Source organism: Sceloporus occidentalis, unplaced genomic scaffold, assembly GCF_023333645.1.
Source record: "Sceloporus occidentalis isolate IW3139 unplaced genomic scaffold, rSceOcc1.0.p SCAF_5, whole genome shotgun sequence".
NCBI classification, from domain to species: domain Eukaryota; kingdom Metazoa; phylum Chordata; class Lepidosauria; order Squamata; family Phrynosomatidae; genus Sceloporus; species Sceloporus occidentalis.
Window position 1 is genome coordinate 17,224,272 of NW_028316985.1, and position 18,951 is coordinate 17,243,222.

General features: G+C 41.2%; 1 protein-coding gene across 1 annotated transcript; it reads right to left on the minus strand.

Moving 5' to 3' along the window:
- Positions 1–2,691: 2,691 nt before the first annotated feature.
- Positions 2,692–18,306, minus strand: LOC149311703 (tubulin alpha-8 chain). Its single transcript, XM_089526695.1, has 5 exons — positions 18,206–18,306; positions 12,998–13,220; positions 8,525–8,673; positions 4,451–5,131; positions 2,692–3,254 (listed from the first exon to the last, which is right to left on the minus strand). Exons 1-5 carry the CDS (start codon positions 18,206–18,208, stop codon positions 2,961–2,963), a joined length of 1,350 nt encoding a protein of 449 aa, XP_089382821.1. The 5' UTR covers positions 18,209–18,306; the 3' UTR covers positions 2,692–2,960.
- Positions 18,307–18,951: the final 645 nt, after the last annotated feature.

Genomic DNA, 18,951 nt, shown 5'->3' on the forward strand with positions numbered 1-18,951 from the left:
GCAGCGACAGACTTCTTACCTTTTCAGATTTCTTTTAAAAGGAGTGGAGGGAGTGTGCCGATGGCACAAGAGTCGATAGGAACTGGGGTGCTGAGCCTTCTCTCTACTTGTTTAATATAAATTTCCATCAATTTATGTAAATCACTTAGACCTCAAGTTTAATTTGTCAATTTCTTAGGGAAAACTTTTTTTTTTTTTTTTTGGCACTCATGGAACAAAGATGATGAGAGGTTAGATTGAGAGAAAGAGGCTGCAACCGCACTGGAGAAATAATCCAGTTTGATACCACTTTGACTGTTATGGCTCAATGCTATGGAATTCTAGGAAGTGTAGTTTGTTGTGGCAGAGCTTTCCAAGCCATAATATTTCCCATTGCCATGTACGGATGTGAGAGATGGACAGTGAAAAAAGCAGATAAGAAAAAAATCAATTCATTTGAGATGCAGTGTTGGAAAAATGTGCTCATGATACCATGGACAGCCAAAAAGGCAAACAAATAGGTCCTAGAACAAGACCTGTTTAAGGACCTATTTGTTTGTCTTTTTAGCTTCCCACAATATCCTCAGCACTCTTCTCTAGCATCACATCCCAAATGCATTGATTTTCTTTTTATCTGATTTTTTCACTATCCAGCTCTCACATCCATAGTGATCAGGAATACCATGGGCTGGATGATTCTAGCTGTAGTGCTCAATTGTACATCTTTACTCTTTGTGACCGTCTCTAGCTCTTTCATGGCTGCTCTTCCCATTCCTAATCTCTTTCTTATCCCTTAACTGCGGTCTCCATTCTGAACAATGTTTGGTCCAAGGTATGTTTCCATTTCTTCGTTGTCTAATTTGAATTTACGTAGGTCATTATTTTTGTTTTATGTTCAGCAGCACGAGTGCCTCTGCGCTTTCTTCCTTGACCTTCCTCAGTAATTGTTCCAAGTCCTTGATGTTTTCTGCTAATAATATTGTACCATCCGCATATCTTAGATTGTTGATGTTCCTTCTTATCTTCATTCCTCCTCCTCAGTCTAATCTTGCTTTTCGTATTATGTTTTCTGCCTACAAGTTAAACAGATAGGGTGATAATATGCAGCCTTGTCTGACTCATTTGCCAATTGGGAACCATTCTGTTTCTCCATGGTCTGTTCTGATAGTGGCCTCTTGTCCTGAGTACAACTTTCTCATCAGAACTAACAAGTGTATTGGCACACCCATCCTTTGAGAGTGTTCCATAGCTTTTTATGATCGATGCCATCAAATGCTGGATTGTAATTCCTAGCAGTCCTAGCCAGCATAGCCAATGGTGAGGAATATTAGAAGTTGTATTCTAGCAATATTGAGGAGGCTATATGATTCCTAGACCTTTGTTAATAGGTCTACAAATAAGTCATTTGTGGAATCACAAAATTGTAAGAGTTTTGTAGGTCAGAAATTCTTACCCAAGGATCATTGTCTGAGTGCAACAACAACAACAACAACAAACCAGATATTCACGCTCTGTGGTGGCTGGTGGCTCCTATATGAGTGGGACAGTGAATGTGCTTTGGATTTTAGTTTGGACTTTAAGGATACTGTCTAGGGCACTGAAACTATTTGGGAGGTTGTGTTCAGCATCTTGAGAAGCTTCTTTACATTTCAGACTAAGCTCCAAAGCAGATTTACTTCACTACCGCCATCAACTGCCATTGTGTTCATTCACCCACACAAAGAGATACACACACACTCACTACAGTAGCACTGTCTTCTTCTTGATGTAGGACCATTAAATAGCTTCATGACATATTTGCCTCCTTCTGTATATTTTTGGCAATGTTTCCTTACCACCTTCAGCCCTCATGGCACACTGTTTCTGACTTTGGACCATGCTCACTACACCCCCTGTTTCCTGTACTTTCAAAACCCTCTAAAAAGGGATGGTTGGACTTCAAGCATGATGGTTCAGCTCTTTTCCTAGAAGCTACCACTAAATGGAACCTGGTGCAAAAGAAATACTGTATATGTAGGATTAAAGAAGTCTGAGCTGAGGGGTTTATTCTATGCAGTTTATCACACGGGGAAAATCCTGTCCAAAAACAGGGGTTTAAACAGGGGGGAAACTGCAAAAGTGGGTTGATTTTCACACAATGTCATTGTTAAACTAATGTTAATCTGAACAGAAAGTGGAGGGAAAGTAGACAAAAGCTGCTCTTTTTTACTTTCAGCTTTTGTTTACTTTCTGTTTGGGTTAGCACAAGTTTAACGACGTGTGAAAATCAACCTGCTTTTGCTGTTTTTTTCTACCTTTTAAATCCCATTTTTGCAAGGGATTTCCCCCGTGTGATAAACTCATACGTATCAGACCTGAGCAGAGTACACTGTCCTTCCAAACATCTAAACAAGGGACCCATTCCTATTTAACTCAACTTATTTCTCTCTTCACTTCAACAGTATAGATTGGGGAGTGAGTGTCCTCCTTACTGTTAAAAATATTGGGAATCAGACATCCTTAGCAATGTGGCAATTGCCTAAATGTCAACTGGTGGATCCCAACCTGTGTCTCCAGAGCCTGGGAAAATTATATTTTTTTACTAAAAGAGGTGTTTTTGAGAGCTGTGGCCCAAAATAGTAAATTTTCCATGTTTCTTCCCACATCTGCCATAAAAAATACTGGCACTAACACCTGTATTTATTTTTCTTTCATAGACTATTGAGCATGGGAAAGTAGCAGGATGGATGTTCTTATAATAGACAACATAATGAAAGAAGTTTCTGCAAACTCCATCTTAGGGTGAATGGTCTAATTTTTACATATAGTAAGATGCACTCCATCAGACAGTTCCACCGTGCATCTTTTATTCTTTCTTCTTCCAGTTCCTATTAAACAAACAGAAGTCGTGTTGCAAAGAGTTTGATAAAAGTGTACCCCTAACACAGTGAAGAGCTGCTAAAAATGCCTTCATGTGCAGTCAGGGGCAAACTGTCTCTTTTTTAAAATTCTTCCCCATCATTTTCTTCTTCAAATGAGTCAGTCCCGACTTCTTCGTAGTCTTTCTCCAGGGCAGCCAGATCTTCTCGGGCCTCAGAGAACTCTCCTTCCTCCATGCCTTCACCCACATACCAGTGCACAAAAGCTCGCTTGGCGTACATCAGGTCAAACTTGTGATCCAGCCTCGCCCAGGCCTCAGCGATGGCAGTGGTATTGCTGAGCATGCAGACAGCACGTTGGACTTGAGCCAGGTCGCCCCCGGGGACTACAGTAGGTGGCTGGTAATTGATGCCAACCTGGCAAGGGAAAAAGGAACCAAAGAAGCAGAAATTAAAAAGCTGATGGGCTAAAACAGCAGCATCACGGGACAAAACAAGACTTTCCATTGAAAAATACCTTCATAGGTATTGTGAGCCCATCTGGATGAAACATGAATGACATAATACTTTCTAGCAGTAAACCAAGGTGAATCTATGGCACTTGCTTTGGAACTGAATGTCAACATCCTGGAGATATATGATACAAGTGACATTTAGTGCTCCCACATCATTGGAACAGTAAATCTACTTCAGCTTTTAGATAACTTTTAACAGAGCTATTCCAGAGACTGAACCTGTTTTGGAGATAGGGCCCTGTCTGTTAGATAGCTCCAGCTGTTGATGCTGTGTGCCTTCAAGTCATTATGGTTACCCTAAGGTGAACCTATCGTAGCGTTTTCTTGGTAAGATTTCTTCAGAGGAAGTTCGTCATTGTCATCCTCTGAGGCTGAAAGAGTGTGACTTGCCCAAGGTTACCGAGTGTATTTCCATGGCCAAGCCAGGATTTGAACCTTGGTCTCCTAGTGTCCTAGTCCAACACTCAAACCACTACACCACACTGGCTCTCCTATGATTCCTTATAGCCATCATTAAAACTTGGAGTGGATCCACTATATGGCACTGATAATTTGGCTTCACAAAGGAGATAACCAACCCCCTAACATTTTGGTTGCTGGAATTTCAGGTCATAATCCTGTTGGTGTCTTACACATATGTAAATACCATTCTGCAATTGGTTGTGATTTTAGGCCATTGGGCATGAGTTATATTCTAATGAACATTAGAGCATAAGCAGCATTACGCTGGTTTAATCATTACACAAGCAAATGTGCTATCTAGCACACTATAAAAGGACAGCTGTTGAAACAGACAAGCAATCTGCAGTTAAACAAGCTCTGCACATTCCTGCCAGGTTTTTCCACAACTGTGTGATCCAGCATAACTCCAAGCTTGTCTACTTTTCCACTATGCAGCTGCTGAACAGTATATTGGCCTCATCCAATCCACAGAGCTAAATCATTCAAACTCAGTGCCTGCATAAGGTCAACTTACAAAAAGAAAGAATGGCTCCCATAGAGGTGCAGTACATGTAAAGAGCATTTTATACACCACTTACATTGGGCACTTTAAGGCTATAGTCCCATAAGACAGAGCACCCACTTTTCTTTGCTCACCTTGAATCCAGTGGGGCACCAATCCACAAACTGGATTGTTCGTTTGGTCTTGATGGCAGCAATTGCTACATTGACTTCTTTGGGCACTACATCACCACGGTAGAGCATACAGCAGGCCATGTACTTCCCATGACGAGGGTCACATTTCACCATCTGGTTGCTGGGCTCAAAGCAAGAGCTGGTGATCTCAGCCACAGAGAGCTGCTCATGGTAGGCCTTCTCAGAGGAGATGATGGGAGCATAGGTCACCAATGGGAAGTGGATGCGAGGGTAGGGCACCAAGTTGGTCTGGAACTCTGTCAGGTCCACGTTCAGGGCACCATCAAAGCGCAAGGAAGCAGTGATAGAGGAGACGATCTGGCTGATGAGGCGGTTGAGGTTGGTGTAAGTGGGACATTCAATGTCCAGGTTACGACGACAGATGTCATAGATGGCCTCATTGTCCACCATGAAGGCACAGTCAGAGTGCTCCAGAGTGGTGTGGGTGGTCAGGATAGAATTGTAGGGCTCCACCACTGCTGTGGAAACCTGTGGGGCTGGATAGATGGCAAACTCCAGTTTGGACTTCTTGCCATAGTCCACAGAAAGGCGTTCCATCAGCAAGGAGGTAAAGCCAGAGCCCGTGCCTCCACCAAAGCTGTGAAAAATCAGGAATCCTTGTAGACCACAGCAGGCATCAGTCTGAAAGGAGAACCATATTTACAAGACAGGTGAAGCTTCTATATTTCCAAAGTCCCTTTTACCTAGGGTTGCCATAAGTCTGGATCTCCAAACCGGGACAAATGTAGGAGAAATGTAGGACAAAATTTTCAAATGGAGGGCACATTTTTTTAAAAAATGGAGGACACATGAAAAAATTGATGGTTTTTAAAAATGTTAATATAAATTCATGTTTCTTAGGCATGATCAAAATGGAGGACATTTGGGCATTATTCCTAGACAGATGACAGAAATGTACTTTCCTTTTTGGCCAACCTCCCCTCCCCCCATTCCAAACAGCAGATTTGGGCATTTAACATGGCTTTACTTAACATGGCCTCTTGCATATTTCAGAGGCTTATTTGATAACCAAACTCTTTGGGTTTCACACTGAACATGCTATGCATACTAAATATGTCAAGGTGGTTTAACAAGAAGTGGGTTTGCCCTCAGATTCAACTGTACTTCTCAGAAGTGTGTATTTGGTCAAGGGCCCTTTGTTTTTCCCCCACTGCGCATGAGTTTGTAAAAATCAGAGCAACTTACATTGGTCGTGCCTCAGAAGCTGGCTCATTTCATCATCATCATCATCATCATCATCATCATCATCACTATCCTCTTCCTCCTCCTCCTCTTCTTCCTCCTTGTCTTTCCGCCTTCCTCCCTCCTTCCTCCCCCTTCCTCCTTCCTTCCTCCTTCCTCCTTCCTTCCTCCCTCCTCCTCCTTCCTTCTTCCCTCCTTCCTTCCTTCCTTCCTTCCTTCCTTCCTTCCTTCCTTCCTTCCTCCCTCCTCCTCCTTCCACCCTCCCCCACCTCCCCGCGCGGCCGCGCCACCCACCTCCTCCGTTCCAGGCCACGTGGCCGTGCGCAGGAGGCGCACCGCCTCCTTCTTCGCATCCTCCTTTGCTTTCTCCACGCGGCCACGCAGCCTGGAACGGAGGAGGAGGAGGAGGTGGGTGGCGCGGCCGCGCGGGGAGGCAGAGGAAGGTGGGTTGGCGCCGCGCGGGCCCCGAACCGGGGGCTGGGGGCGAAACCGGACCGGGACCGGGAGGGGGCCCCCAAAAGCGGATTTGTCCCGGGGGCCGCTGGGATATGGCATCCCTACTTTTACCCCAATGTGGTGTTGTCTGCCCTGCCTAAAGATCATTTTGTCAATACTCAAACTAGTTTCAAATGCCTTTCATTGTCATGTTTGTTAACTTATGGCGACTCTAAAGCAAACCTATCACAGGATTTTCTTGGCATAATTTGGTCAAAGGGAGTTTGCTATTGCCTTTCTCTGAGGCTGAGAGAGTGTGAATTGCTGAAGGGCACCCAATGGATTTCCATGCCTAAGCAGGATTCAAACCGTGAACAATAATCCAGCAATGAAACTACTACACCACACTGGCTCTATTGTCATGTTTAATCACTAAGAATTCTGGAATCTTTAAGGCTTTGAGTGGCTAGAAACTAACAACAGAGCTGATCTATGTGAGTATCATCATATGGTAACACTATACTTGGACTGTACTACTGTACTTCAGATTATTGGAAGAGGATCTCATAACTGACTGTTGCTTTATATTAAAATAAACATCTCTTTAAGATTAAACTCACAACAAATCAATCAGATTGGTTATCACTGTATAATACAACCCTTTCTGTTCTAATCAGTGCAAGTGTTAAAGAAAATATATTTGAAAATGTGGGAGCTCAACACATATAAAATATCCAAAGTTGGAGCTCATCACATATAAAGTATCCAAGATCTGCAAGAAAAATATGCCTCATACGCTTATTGTTTGCATATCTTCTGATTTTGTAAAACAACAACAACAACAACGAGAAATTTGGAGTGAAGTGTTGGATACGGTTCAGGAATGTACTGGGTATGACTTAACATGTAATTCTAAACTGCTTCTCTTGAAATGTGAAGTTCATGTAATAGAGTTAGAAGTTTCAGTTCTTTGGATTACAGACAAAATCTGCATTGCTGAAATATGGAGAATGAAAGAATTGCCTTTGTTCAAATATTGTTGGTGAATATATGGTATCAGGTTGACAGGATTAACTACCATATAGGAAAAGAGAACAACAATTGTTGCAGGAAACAAATTTCTATAACGATGGGCACTTTTTAAAAAATGAAATTACTGAAATGAAAAAAAACACTGCTAAGGTGATCACTGGCTAAATTGTTATAATTTATGGTTTCATTTTCTCCCCATGTCTTTCTATTCCTTAAGTTTATTTTTATTTCCCCTCTTTTCTTTATTTCTTCCTTGGGGGGAGGGGGGTATTTTTTCCCTGTCTGGGTTTTGTTTTGTTTTTTGGTCTTTAGGCTACTTCAATAAGTTTGGAAAAAACAGGAAACCAACAACTGAAGTATCAGTTCTGCCAGACCAAACAAGGCCAAAAAACCCACCCTTTTATTATTATTGTTTTATGTGTTTCTCAACATACCTCTTAGTTTTGTCTAAGTGTTGTAAAGTCCAAGAGGCATGATCAAGCACAATTAAACCTTCTCATTCTCCCAAAAATACAAACAATCTCTTCAGTTTATAAATTTCTCAGGTTCCATCAGAGGCGATCAAACTTTTGTTTTCCCATGGAACTCTCATGGATTAAGCATATAAATATTACCCCCAAAATGAAACCATTTTGCTACAGTTGCGGCAGCCTGTTTTCCTCACATGCACGACTTTTGTCCTCAAGCTTTTGTTTGAGTCTTTGCTCCTGTCCTCTCCAAAAACCTGTATACGCAAACGTCATGGCTTGAGTCTTCATTCTTCCTGGCTTTCTGTGGACCTTTGCCTTCAAGACACATATCTATTGCCCCAACCAAACCTTAGTTTCTGGTGTTGCCTTCCCATTTCCTGTATTCTGTTAATTTTGTGTGCTGTGATTTGAATGTGTTATCTTAGTATGTTTGCTACTTTCTATTTTTCTTAATAAAAATAACCCTGGGGTCCCTATAGTGAGTACTGGTATAGCTGGTACTGGATCCTGCATATAATGTTACCCCCTCTTGCATAGCTGAGAGTATCTCCAAATTAATTCAGGTAGGTTGTAACTGCTAGTGGAAACTTTACTAGCGGCACAAATTTACGGTAACAGGAATGCTGGGAGTTCTGGTCCAGCAGCACTTGGAGGGCCTCGTGATTCCTACCTTAGTTAGACATGCAGAGGTTCCTTGGCAAACAAGATGATATGGAATAGGCTTCCTCAAGGTAAAAGTTAAAAAAAATTACTGGTCTTCTAACGAACACCATCCCATAGCCCACGACTGTATAGCAGTAACTGATATGAACAAAATAAGAATTTCTGTCACTCCAGTTTTCTATTGCTTTCTGATCTCAACTATGTCATTTTTAATAGATGGGCTTGTACTCACCAGCTTACGAATACGATCCAGTACCATGTCAATGCTCTCCTTGCCAATAGTGTAGTGACCACGAGCATAATTATTAGCTGCATCTTCCTTGCCAGTAATCAGTTGTTCTGGGTGGAAAAGCTGGCGGTAGGTCCCAGCCCGCACTTCATCTGTTAACAAAGGGAAGCATATGCTTTGATTAAACTTCTTATGAATATGCTTCATTAGTATGGATGTGTTTAGTCAAAGACCTTGACTGAGATGCTACATTGGGCTTGTCTACAAGCATGTAACAGTAACTATACCATCCTTTCCCTGAATACCAACATTGTGCAACTGACTGTGGGCACTTTCCACTGCTCAGTTATAACACTATGGGACTGAGCAGATGGACTAGGATAGCACAGGTCAAGATCATGCTACCTGGGCTCAGGTCCCAACCCAAGTTAGTCCCAGGCTGGCCAGGGAACTGCTACCACCATGTGTCTCTTACCTTCCTCTACCATCACTACTACTGGGAAGCCCCCCCCCCCTTCATCACATTTGACATAGAATCATAAAATTATATAGTTAGAAGAGATCACAAGGGCCATGGAAACGGAGTCCATGGCTGGCTGCCCCCACATGGCCAAGTGCCCCATTTCTACATCAGACATGGTAATGGGGTGTCTCAGTAGCAGCGACAGTGGAGGAAGGGAAGGGACTCACAGGACCATCAGGTCTGCTAGGGTTTGCTATGGAGTTTTAAAGAAACTCCATGGCAAATTGCAGGTCATTTTGACCCATATTAAGGCCCTTTTGATCTGGGATCAGGCCAGATCCACATCCAATCTGCTTAGATCCAGCCCAATTCTGGCCCAAGGGTATTGGTCTACATCATCCAAACAGGATGACATGAGGCTGGGAGGAAACATGGGTCTTTTGGCCCATACAGATAGCCCCTATGATTCTGCTCTAACAGCCATGGCAACATCCCTGGAGTTTGCAATTTAGGGAGAGGTACTTAGAATTCTCAGTCAGAGAGCCCTATTGTCTCCCCAAACTACAAACACTAGGATTCCATAGGAGCAGACTGTGGCAGTTAAAGTGGCCTTGGAGTGCTATAACTGTGCAGTGTGGAAGGGTCCTGTGTTTCTGCCAATGTGTCTATTTATTGTTTATTGTCCCATTGGGTAATGGGAATGCACACTGATTGATTCGGAATAAAGTGAACATCGAAGGCTTGGGCCCAAGTTACTTGAGGGACCGCATCTCCCCTTATGATCCACCCCACACACTCAGAACATCCGGCAAGAATCTATTGGAAACACCATCTTCCAAATATGTCTCCTCATCTCAAAAGGCCTTCACAATAGTGGCCCCGAGGTTGTGGAACAGCCTTCCTGACGAGCTCCGCCTTACAACCCCCTTGGAAACATTTAAAAAGAGACTTAAAACCATGCTCTTTCACCAAGCTTTCCCCCTGCGGAGTGATAACTGATATGCCCTATCTGACAACGACATTCTGCCCTTGCCCCTGGATGTTTGATGGTTTGATAAATTATTGATGTTACATTTTACTGTTTAGTGTTTTTAAGATTGTTGTATGTATTTCAATTTTAGTAGTCTGTAACCCTGCTTCGATCCATCAGGAGAGGCGGGGAAACACAAATAAAATTTTATTATTATTATAATACTATTATCCAAGAAAGTTCAGTTGCATGGCTGGAATTTTGTTTGTTAGTATGCACTTGGGTAGACCTACTCAGGCAAAGGTTGAATGATCAGTCAACACATAATTCAAATCAGTTGATTCAATGGTTGTACCCTAATCTGGAGTATTAGGTCTATGTGAAATACAGTTGCCCCTCCATTTTCGTGGACTTGGGATCCACGTCCCTTGCTTATGCATGAGTGGCAAATGTAGGGAGATAAAATGGGGGGGGGGGCACCCATGATTAAATATTGGGGCATGAATATTGGTGGTTTTTATTGGGGGGGGCTGAACAGATTCACCGTGAAAATGGAGGGGCAATTGTAGTTTCACTTGTGGAACTCTGCTTTCAGAATGATGAACTGAATACATCCATTGCATAATAGTTGAAAAAGTACAGCTGTATGTGCAAAGGAAGTTACATATATGCACAATACTAAGAGAATTCCAGGCCTTCTATCTGTTTCTAATTCTGTGTGCATGAATCTTACATGCTGTTTTCTTTTCTGGTTTCATTCTATGCAGAGTTTGTGAAGTGTCAATGTGTATGCTTGATCCCTAGAAGCCAAATGGGGATTATGTTGATGCTATAGCCTGATCCACAGATCAGGCCAAGCTGCAGATGGGCATCATGCAACCTTCCAGGGCTTTGGAAGTTACTTTGAAAAAGAACAAGTATAATTACATGCCAAAGCCATCCACATCCATCTATAGCTGGGACCCAGTGGATACTATTACTATTACTTATGGATAACCTCAGCATGCCATTATATTCATTCTTCTTCAACATAATTGCCAAAGCTTTGTTCCAGATGTTGTTGGGCTGCAGACCCCAGCACCCCTGCTTCTACCATTGTACCCCAATACTCTGGTCATTTCACACTACACATTATAGCACTATGATTCCACTTCAGAGGCTCTAGTTCACTTTAACTGCCATGGCAACATTCTATGGAAACTCAGGATTCCATAGGGTGGAAACATGGTAGTTAGTGAACTATAGCCGGCATGGCGTAGTGGTTTAAATATTGGACTAGAGCTCTGGAGACTAGGGTTTGAATCCCTACTCAGCCATGGAAATCCACTAGGTGGCCTTTAGCAAAGTTACACTATCTCCGCTTCAGAGAAAGGCAAAAGCAACCCCTTTTTGAACAAATCCTGCCAAGAAAACCCAATGATAGAGTCACCTTAGGGTTGCCATAAGTAGGAGATGACTTATCAAATAGTGTTATAACTGTGTAGTATGAAAAGGCACAGGGAAGATGTAGAATAATGTTTTCACACAGTGCATGCAAAAGGTCAGCTTAGGACAGTATCTAAACTCTGTGACCAGTGAATTTATCTCCCCTGTCCTTTTGTAATGTATCACTCTCTCAAAACTGGTAGAAAGAATCTCACACAAAAGGAACAAACAAAATATACTTCCAGAAAGTCATATTGTTTGCACTTTTAAGGAGAAAATCCAGAAACCTCTTTTTAAAAATATGTTAGATTCCTTGTAGGCAGTGTTTCAAAAAACTAGAGCTGTAGACAGCATTGGAATTTATTTATAAAGATAATAATACACCAGAGGAGCTACAGAGGAATCTGTAAATCCAAGCATTTCATTACATCAGGGTGCTGCTTACGGCTACCCCTGGGCTGTTTAAGGGCTTCTGGAAGTAAAAATAAAAGAAAATTAAAAATAAAAACCTTCTTTTCAAAAAAGAAAAAGACCTTTTGGGCAACCCCCCCCCTTTTCTTCTTCTTCTTCTTCTTCTTATTATTATTATTATTATTATTATTATTATTATTATTAAAAGTTTGGCTTCTATGATTCTATGAGACTCCTGTATGGGAGTTACATCTTTGTAAGTGGATGTATATATGCAAGAATTAGAATTGCTCAGTTTCATAGCATCCGTATCCAGTAGAGTTGCTGTTATATATTATACAGTATATAGCAGAGCCGGGAAAGTGCCTGATATGCATTGCAAGCCAACGCATGATTATTTATGCCCGTGTCCCAATACACATCCTTGCAATTCACTAGCAGGGTTTCTTAACACCCCTTAACACTCTACTCAGCTAAGTATGCATAAGGTAACATTCAGTAAAAATTCTGGCCATTTTTTACTCCCAAAATGCCCTCTGGCATTTCTCCCCACTTTTTATCATCTCCTAGGTGAATTTAGGTGCTTGACAACTCCCTTTTTTAAAAACAGGAGGTGAACAAAACCCCAGGAGGGCTAAAAACATCGCAAAAATGCCTTTACACATCCTATTGGGGTTAGTTATGGGGAAATTTGGGTGGGATTTTGGTGGGGATGCCATGGGGAGTGCAGCCCTCAATGGTCTCCCAGGGGATTTATGCAGTCCTCTAGACTTCCAGTTTCATACCCCTGCATTACATGATGGTTCTGTTGAAGACATGCATTTTAGATAAAATGAATTTATTAGACACAGCTAGGTAGTTTTACTTTCTAGCTGCATTAATGGAATTTGAGTAGATACAACTTTTGCACCTGTTTACAAATTCCTTCTTTTGTACAACTGTAAAAGATGCAGGCATCTTGTCTGCCTTAGTATAGCTGCATCCGCATGCAGCAACAGTCCGGTTTGACACCACTTTAACTGCCATGGCTCAATGCTATGGAATTGTGGGAATTGTAGTTTGTTGTGGCACTGGAACTCAGGTGCCACAGCAAACTACATTTCCCACAGTGCCATAGCATTGAGCCACGGCAATTGTCATTGTGCTTTGATTCCCAGCACTGATGCACATTAAATAGTCTCTGCACTTGCCAAGTTGTTGCACTCACCTACTACTGTAGGTTCTAAGTCCACCATAACAGCCCGTGGCACGTGCTTTTCATTACGCGTTTCACTAAAGAACGTGGTAAAAGAGTCATCATCATTCAAATTATTTTGCTGATTCTGGAAAGTACCATCTGGCTGGATGCCATGTTCAAGGCAGAAAAGCTCCCAGCATGCATTGCCAATCTGAACTCCAGCTTGTCCAACATGAACAGAGATGCATTCACGCTGCAGAAAAAACACAGAGCAAAGGTCAGAGCAAGCAGAGCTCATAGAACATCAGTTCATTCTTCTGACTCAGTCTTTCGAAGAAAACATTTTGTTGGAGCATTACTGATGAAATTTCAGAAAAAAAGTACAGATTTGGCTAATACACTCCAATGCCACATTCCAAAAAGAAAATAGTATGAATTGAACTCTCAGGGTGTTGTTTTTTTCTTGATTGCCAAGGCACCACTACATGAGATTGTAAAGCAAATATGGGTAGCCCATACCATTATGACCTTTGCAGGTCTCCAGTTTGCCTCCCTACCACTGGAGTTTATCACACTGGGGCTAATTTCAGCATTAAAGAGAGATTAAAGTGTGTTTAAAGCCTCCCACAAATAAAGTGAAAATGGCGAGTAATTGTGTGAATGATTATAATTGCGCAAATGAAGTGATAGCAGAAATGCATTGTCGCTGAAATTCCAAAAGTAAAAAGAGGCATGTTAATGCTTCTATGTGACCAATTTAATGGCGGATTTTGTGTGACATCGTGTGGAATCATTTCACGTAATTATGCTATTTTTTCTGGAATATTCACAGGCTAAACTACCAATCACCTTCGCATGATAAACTCCATCGTCACTCAATTTGCACACTTCTGGATATGAAGAGGAAAGCATGTGATGGAATCATCCATGCACACCTTCCTCTCCTTTTTGGGCACACTCCTCTCAGTTTAACAAACAGCTATTTGGAACTTGAAAGGAACAAAATATTTCCTTACTGAGTTGGAACAAAGTCTGCGTTTCTCCACCCAAGAAAAACATACCCTCCAACTGTCCCAATTGTGCATGGATAGTCCCAATTAATTCTCTGTCATTCCTCTTTTGCAGTTGCTTTTAAAATGTTCTAGTTCCTCTCTCCTCTACTCACTTTCCTCTTTTGTCCTCAACGTACTTTAATTGCTGCAAACTTAGCTCAAAGTGCAAATGTAATATGCACTCATTTAACTCAGCAAGGGAGAGAGGAGGAGAGGAGAGGAGAGGAGAGGAGAGGAAGGACCAAAAACTTGCCCTTTCCTAGACTCAAACAAAAGCAAACTGCTGCACCATCTTCTAGCTGTGTATTCTTCCTCATTAATAACTTGTGCCATCTTAACCACACTCTGATGTTGCTAAGCCACATATGTCTTGGTTTTCATCTGTGAAACATTAGAGGCTACGGCAGAGAGAAAATCAAGATTGCACTATCACCAGCTTCATTCTCACAGGGGCCAAAATACCCTAAAGGCAGCAGATCCCATCTGCTCTTACAAGCTAAGCAGGGTCAGCCCTGGTTGGTACTTGGATGAGAAACCACCAATTAATACAAGGTGCTGTAAGCTATATTTCAGAGGAAGAAACTGGCAAAACCACCTCTAAGTATTCCTTGCCAAAGAAACCCCCAAATTCATAGTGTCACCTAAGTGGACAAGTGACTTGAAGGAACATAGATACACACATGGTATGTATCTGATGGGCTGTAGTTTACAAAGGTTAATACTATTATCAATTAATTAGTCTTGAAGTTAATTTGAGATTCTGTTGTTTTGGCATGCTTTGACTATCTGAATCTGCACTGTTAGGACCTAATTATTTCAACAAAATAAAACAAAATCTGGATGTGTCCATCACATCTGAAAAATGCTGAATGATAGGGAACAGGGGCAAAGCCAGGTTATAAAAGAGTTTGCTGCAGCTGCAATACTCCACATGCCAATGTCAAGAAAGTCTGCAAACTTCACTGTCAGCTATGCATTCTCTAGATGAGTCCATGTACAGACCTGTGTACAAGGATGCAGAAAGAAGAGCCTTGATGCCATTTGAATTCTGACAAATCTTGGAAAGGGGCCCATGTACCATGCGGGTTTATTTTTATTTCCGACTGGGACTTGATGCAACTATAGCCGGACAGGGTTTCTTCGTGGAGTGTAACCTAAGAAGGCTGTGGTGCCTCCTGATTCCTTAACTCTTTTCTGGGAGCAGAGATAGCAGTGCCATTTCAAAAATATTTCCTGTTGTAACTCCTACAACTCACCAGAAAAGTACCGTGCACAAATATTTTAGTTCAAACATTTATAAATAGATTTGAATTTAAGAGTATGAAAGCTGGCAGAAGGTTTAAACATTTTTAGCTCTTCATTCTTCTTTCTATGCAGCATGTAGAAGCTAGCAAATCTAGAAGAAATACAGCCTCCAAGCTGGAAAGTGCCAGCCCAAAAGACATTGTTGCTGTTGTGTGTGCCTTCAAATCATTTCCAGCTTATTGTGATCCTAAGATGAATCTATGACAGGTTTTTCTTGGCAAGATTTGTTCAGAGGGGGATTGCCCTTGTCTTTCTCTGAGGCTGGGAAAATGTGACTTGTCCAAGTTCATCCAATGGTTTCCATGGCTGAGCAGGAATGTGAACGCTGGTCTCCAGAGTCATAGTCCAATGCTCAACCCAGTACACCACATTTACTCTCTCTAAAGTCCTCCAATCTGAACAGAAGGTGAACCATACACAAAATTAGAATATACATTATTATTGCCCTACGTTTCTAAGGCTAGAATACCAACCTATAAAGTCATTCACAAGATCTGTATTGTGCTGTCAGAACACATGAAACCACCTTGTACTAACTCACTGACTATTGGTCAATTTAAGTGAGTGTCCTTCAAAGCAAAGGAAGACAACCTCATGTTCTCCAGACATTTTTGACTGGAAGTCCCACAGTCCCTAGCCACTGGCTTCTTTGGTTGTCTTTTAGAGGAGTTGTAATCCAAACATCTGAAAAGCATCCAAGAGCAATGTATCTGGCAAGAGTACCAGTATTTCCCAGCCCTGCTTGAAGATGCTAGAGGTTGAACCTGGAGGTCTTCTGCATACAAATTATTAAGAAAAAAACATCCTCAAAAATCCTGTTTTCTTTATGATAAAAAGATGTGTATGTTTAACCTGCTTTTGTAGTAGCAGAATCAGTGGGTTGTTGAAGAACTAGCAATTGTACAGAAACAAGAACTGGAATTAACTGTTATCATCTCAATTACTTTCAAAATTCAAAGCTTAATTTAAGCTAGGTACAACAGTAAAGCAGAAAAATGGTTATAGATATGAGCATGTGCAGAGAGTACTTTTGCTTATCACTCAGAACATAATAACAAGCCCAAACATAGCTTCAGTTAATGCGAGTGTGTTCCTGGTTAAATAGGCAGTTTCTTTCTTTCAGTTAGTCTCAAAGGTGCTACAACATCTCTCTGCACACATGAGTTTATCACACGGGAGGAATTTCTCTTTAATTTAGAATGGAAAGAAAGTGGGGCCAGAATGCATTCACGTGAATTCACTAGTTCAGCGAATTTATGTGAATTTGAATTGTGTTCGAACTAACTTCCCATTGCCCAAAAGTAGCTTGCCATTGCCCGAAATTGCATGTGATCACCTCTCATGTAATAACATGAAACCCCATGATTGGATTCGGACTGACTTCCCATTGCCCAAAAGTGCGTTTGGTAGTCTATCATGCAATAACGTTAAACCCCATGATTGCATTCGGATGGCCATTGGATTATACTTCCAATTTCCCTTGTCTGATAATGTCCACAGATTCTACAGACTAACACAGCTATATCTTTGAATTCTACCAAAAGGAACAAGATAGTGATATAGCTACACAGGAAGTTTTCTTACATTTCTAATAACTATTGTTTTTAATAACTTTTTTTGTTGTTCTTGAGAGGCATAATTTTTTTGATCCTTTGCCCTTTCAAAGAATTACACTTGCTAGCTTCAGCTCCTTGGTTGTGAGACACAGCTATTCCATTGGTAATGAAGTAATCTAAATGAAGCATTGGAACCTTCATAGGCAATGAAACCCCATAATTCAATTTCTGAGTCCTGAGCTTTTTACCTGGAAGTCAAAGTTTGGCATTCCACTGTAGTCCTGAATTATATTATTTAATTCTTCTCACCCCTACTTGGAAATTATGACCAGGATCCTGCTGGTTAGGATCTTGCAGGGCTGGAACCCTGTTAGTCACAACTAGAGTAGACCTACTGAATCAATTGTTGAATGGTGAATCAACACATAGACAATTGCATTGATTCCCCACTCAGCCATGAAAACCCACTGGGTGACTTTGAGTGAGTCACACCTTCTCAGCCCCAGAAAAACCCCATGTTAGGTTCGCCATAGGGTTGCTGTAATTTGGAAATGACTTTAAGGCACAGATCAACAACAACAGTTCTACTCTAGATATGACTAATAATAGAATTCAGGCCAATATTAAATGCTTCAGCTTTTGTCAAAATGCTGTTCCCGTCTGAACAGAGTGATATTAATTTATTTATACAGTACAGATATCTGGATAGGTTCCACAGGTTTTGGTTGTCTAAAGATACTTTACAATCTTAGTGGTCCTTAGATACTGTACAATCTAAACATGTTTACTCAGAAGCAGAGCCTTTCAAAGTAGGGTCAGGGGAACTAACTCTAATGCAAGAATGTATAGGATTTGGTTACTTCAGAAAATAGCTCAATGTCTGTGTCAAAAGGAACCATTAAAACCTAACTGAGGGTCATGAAAGAAGCAATCCATTTTGGAACGATATAAGAAATTAAAGTAAAGAAGAGTCCAGACAGTTAAAAAGGATATAAGAAGCAGGGTTCAGTAATCTCAGGAAATGAAAATCAAGTATATGTTAATACGAAAGACATTATAGATACATAATGGTGTAGAGATGATTTCACATTGAGTGCTCTCCAATTACTGTATATAACTTTTACATTTTTTTACTTTTATTATTGATTTTGAGTGTATGAATGATATTAAACGCATTTTTAAAAAATGAAAGAAGCCATCCACTCTAAAACATTCCCTGATTTGTCTTTTTCTTTGTGAGAAGCATACCTTCAGAGCAGGGCAATGAAGGGAGGGACAATATCATTTCCACTCATTCTCACTCTCTTTCCCATATTCCCTCTTACCATAATGTTCTGGGTGATTCTCGCTTCCTTTCTTGGTCAGCTGCAGTTAGAAGTCTCAGTTTCTGTTCTTCACTACTTGCGTTGTATCACTTTGAGCTAAAGTGCAGGAGTCTAAGTGGCACCAGCACCAAACACCTGCTCTTGCCCATCAGTGTCATAGAGCAGAGGAGGAAAGAGGTCACAATTCCCACCACACACACACACACACACATACACAACCTGACCCAGTTACATCATCAGCTTTTTACATAGAGTTATATGTATAATTTTAAACTCATCCCTTTTACATGGAATGCAAATATAGTTCAAGTTTAGCTATTCACCTGAGCTTATAATGTGGATCATAGATCAGAACTCTGTTTCTGAAATGTTTTAAAGAGTTAATCTCCCTCCATTTCCAGTAACTTGAAGCAATTCAGATTTTGGATAGAATTTTATATAATCAGAGACTCACAGAACACAGAATACAGTTGGATGGAATTCCAAGGGATATCCAGTCCAACATTCTGCCAGTGTAGAAATTCACTGCTAAAGCAATCCTGAGAAGTGGCCATCTAACCTGTCTAAAAACCTTCAACAAAGGAGAGATCACAGACTTCTGAAGGAGGGTAGGTCTTACCCTCCTTCAGAAGTGGAGACTGCCATGGTCGCCTTAGTCGATGATCTCTGTCTGGGCACCGACAGGGGTAATGTGACCTTGCTGGTGCTCTTGACATCTCAGCAGCTTTCGATACCATCGATCATGG

Bases quoted from the DNA above. Each gene is read 5' to 3' on its own strand.
- LOC149311703 (XM_089526695.1), bottom strand. The intron at 8,674-12,997 runs GTGAGTGCAACA...CTTTGTTAACAG, and splicing joins CTTAGAACCTACAGTAGTAG to ATGAAGTGCGGGCTGGGACC. The intron at 3,255-4,450 runs GTGAGCAAAGAA...TTCCCTTGCCAG, and splicing joins GGTGCCCCACTGGATTCAAG to GTTGGCATCAATTACCAGCC.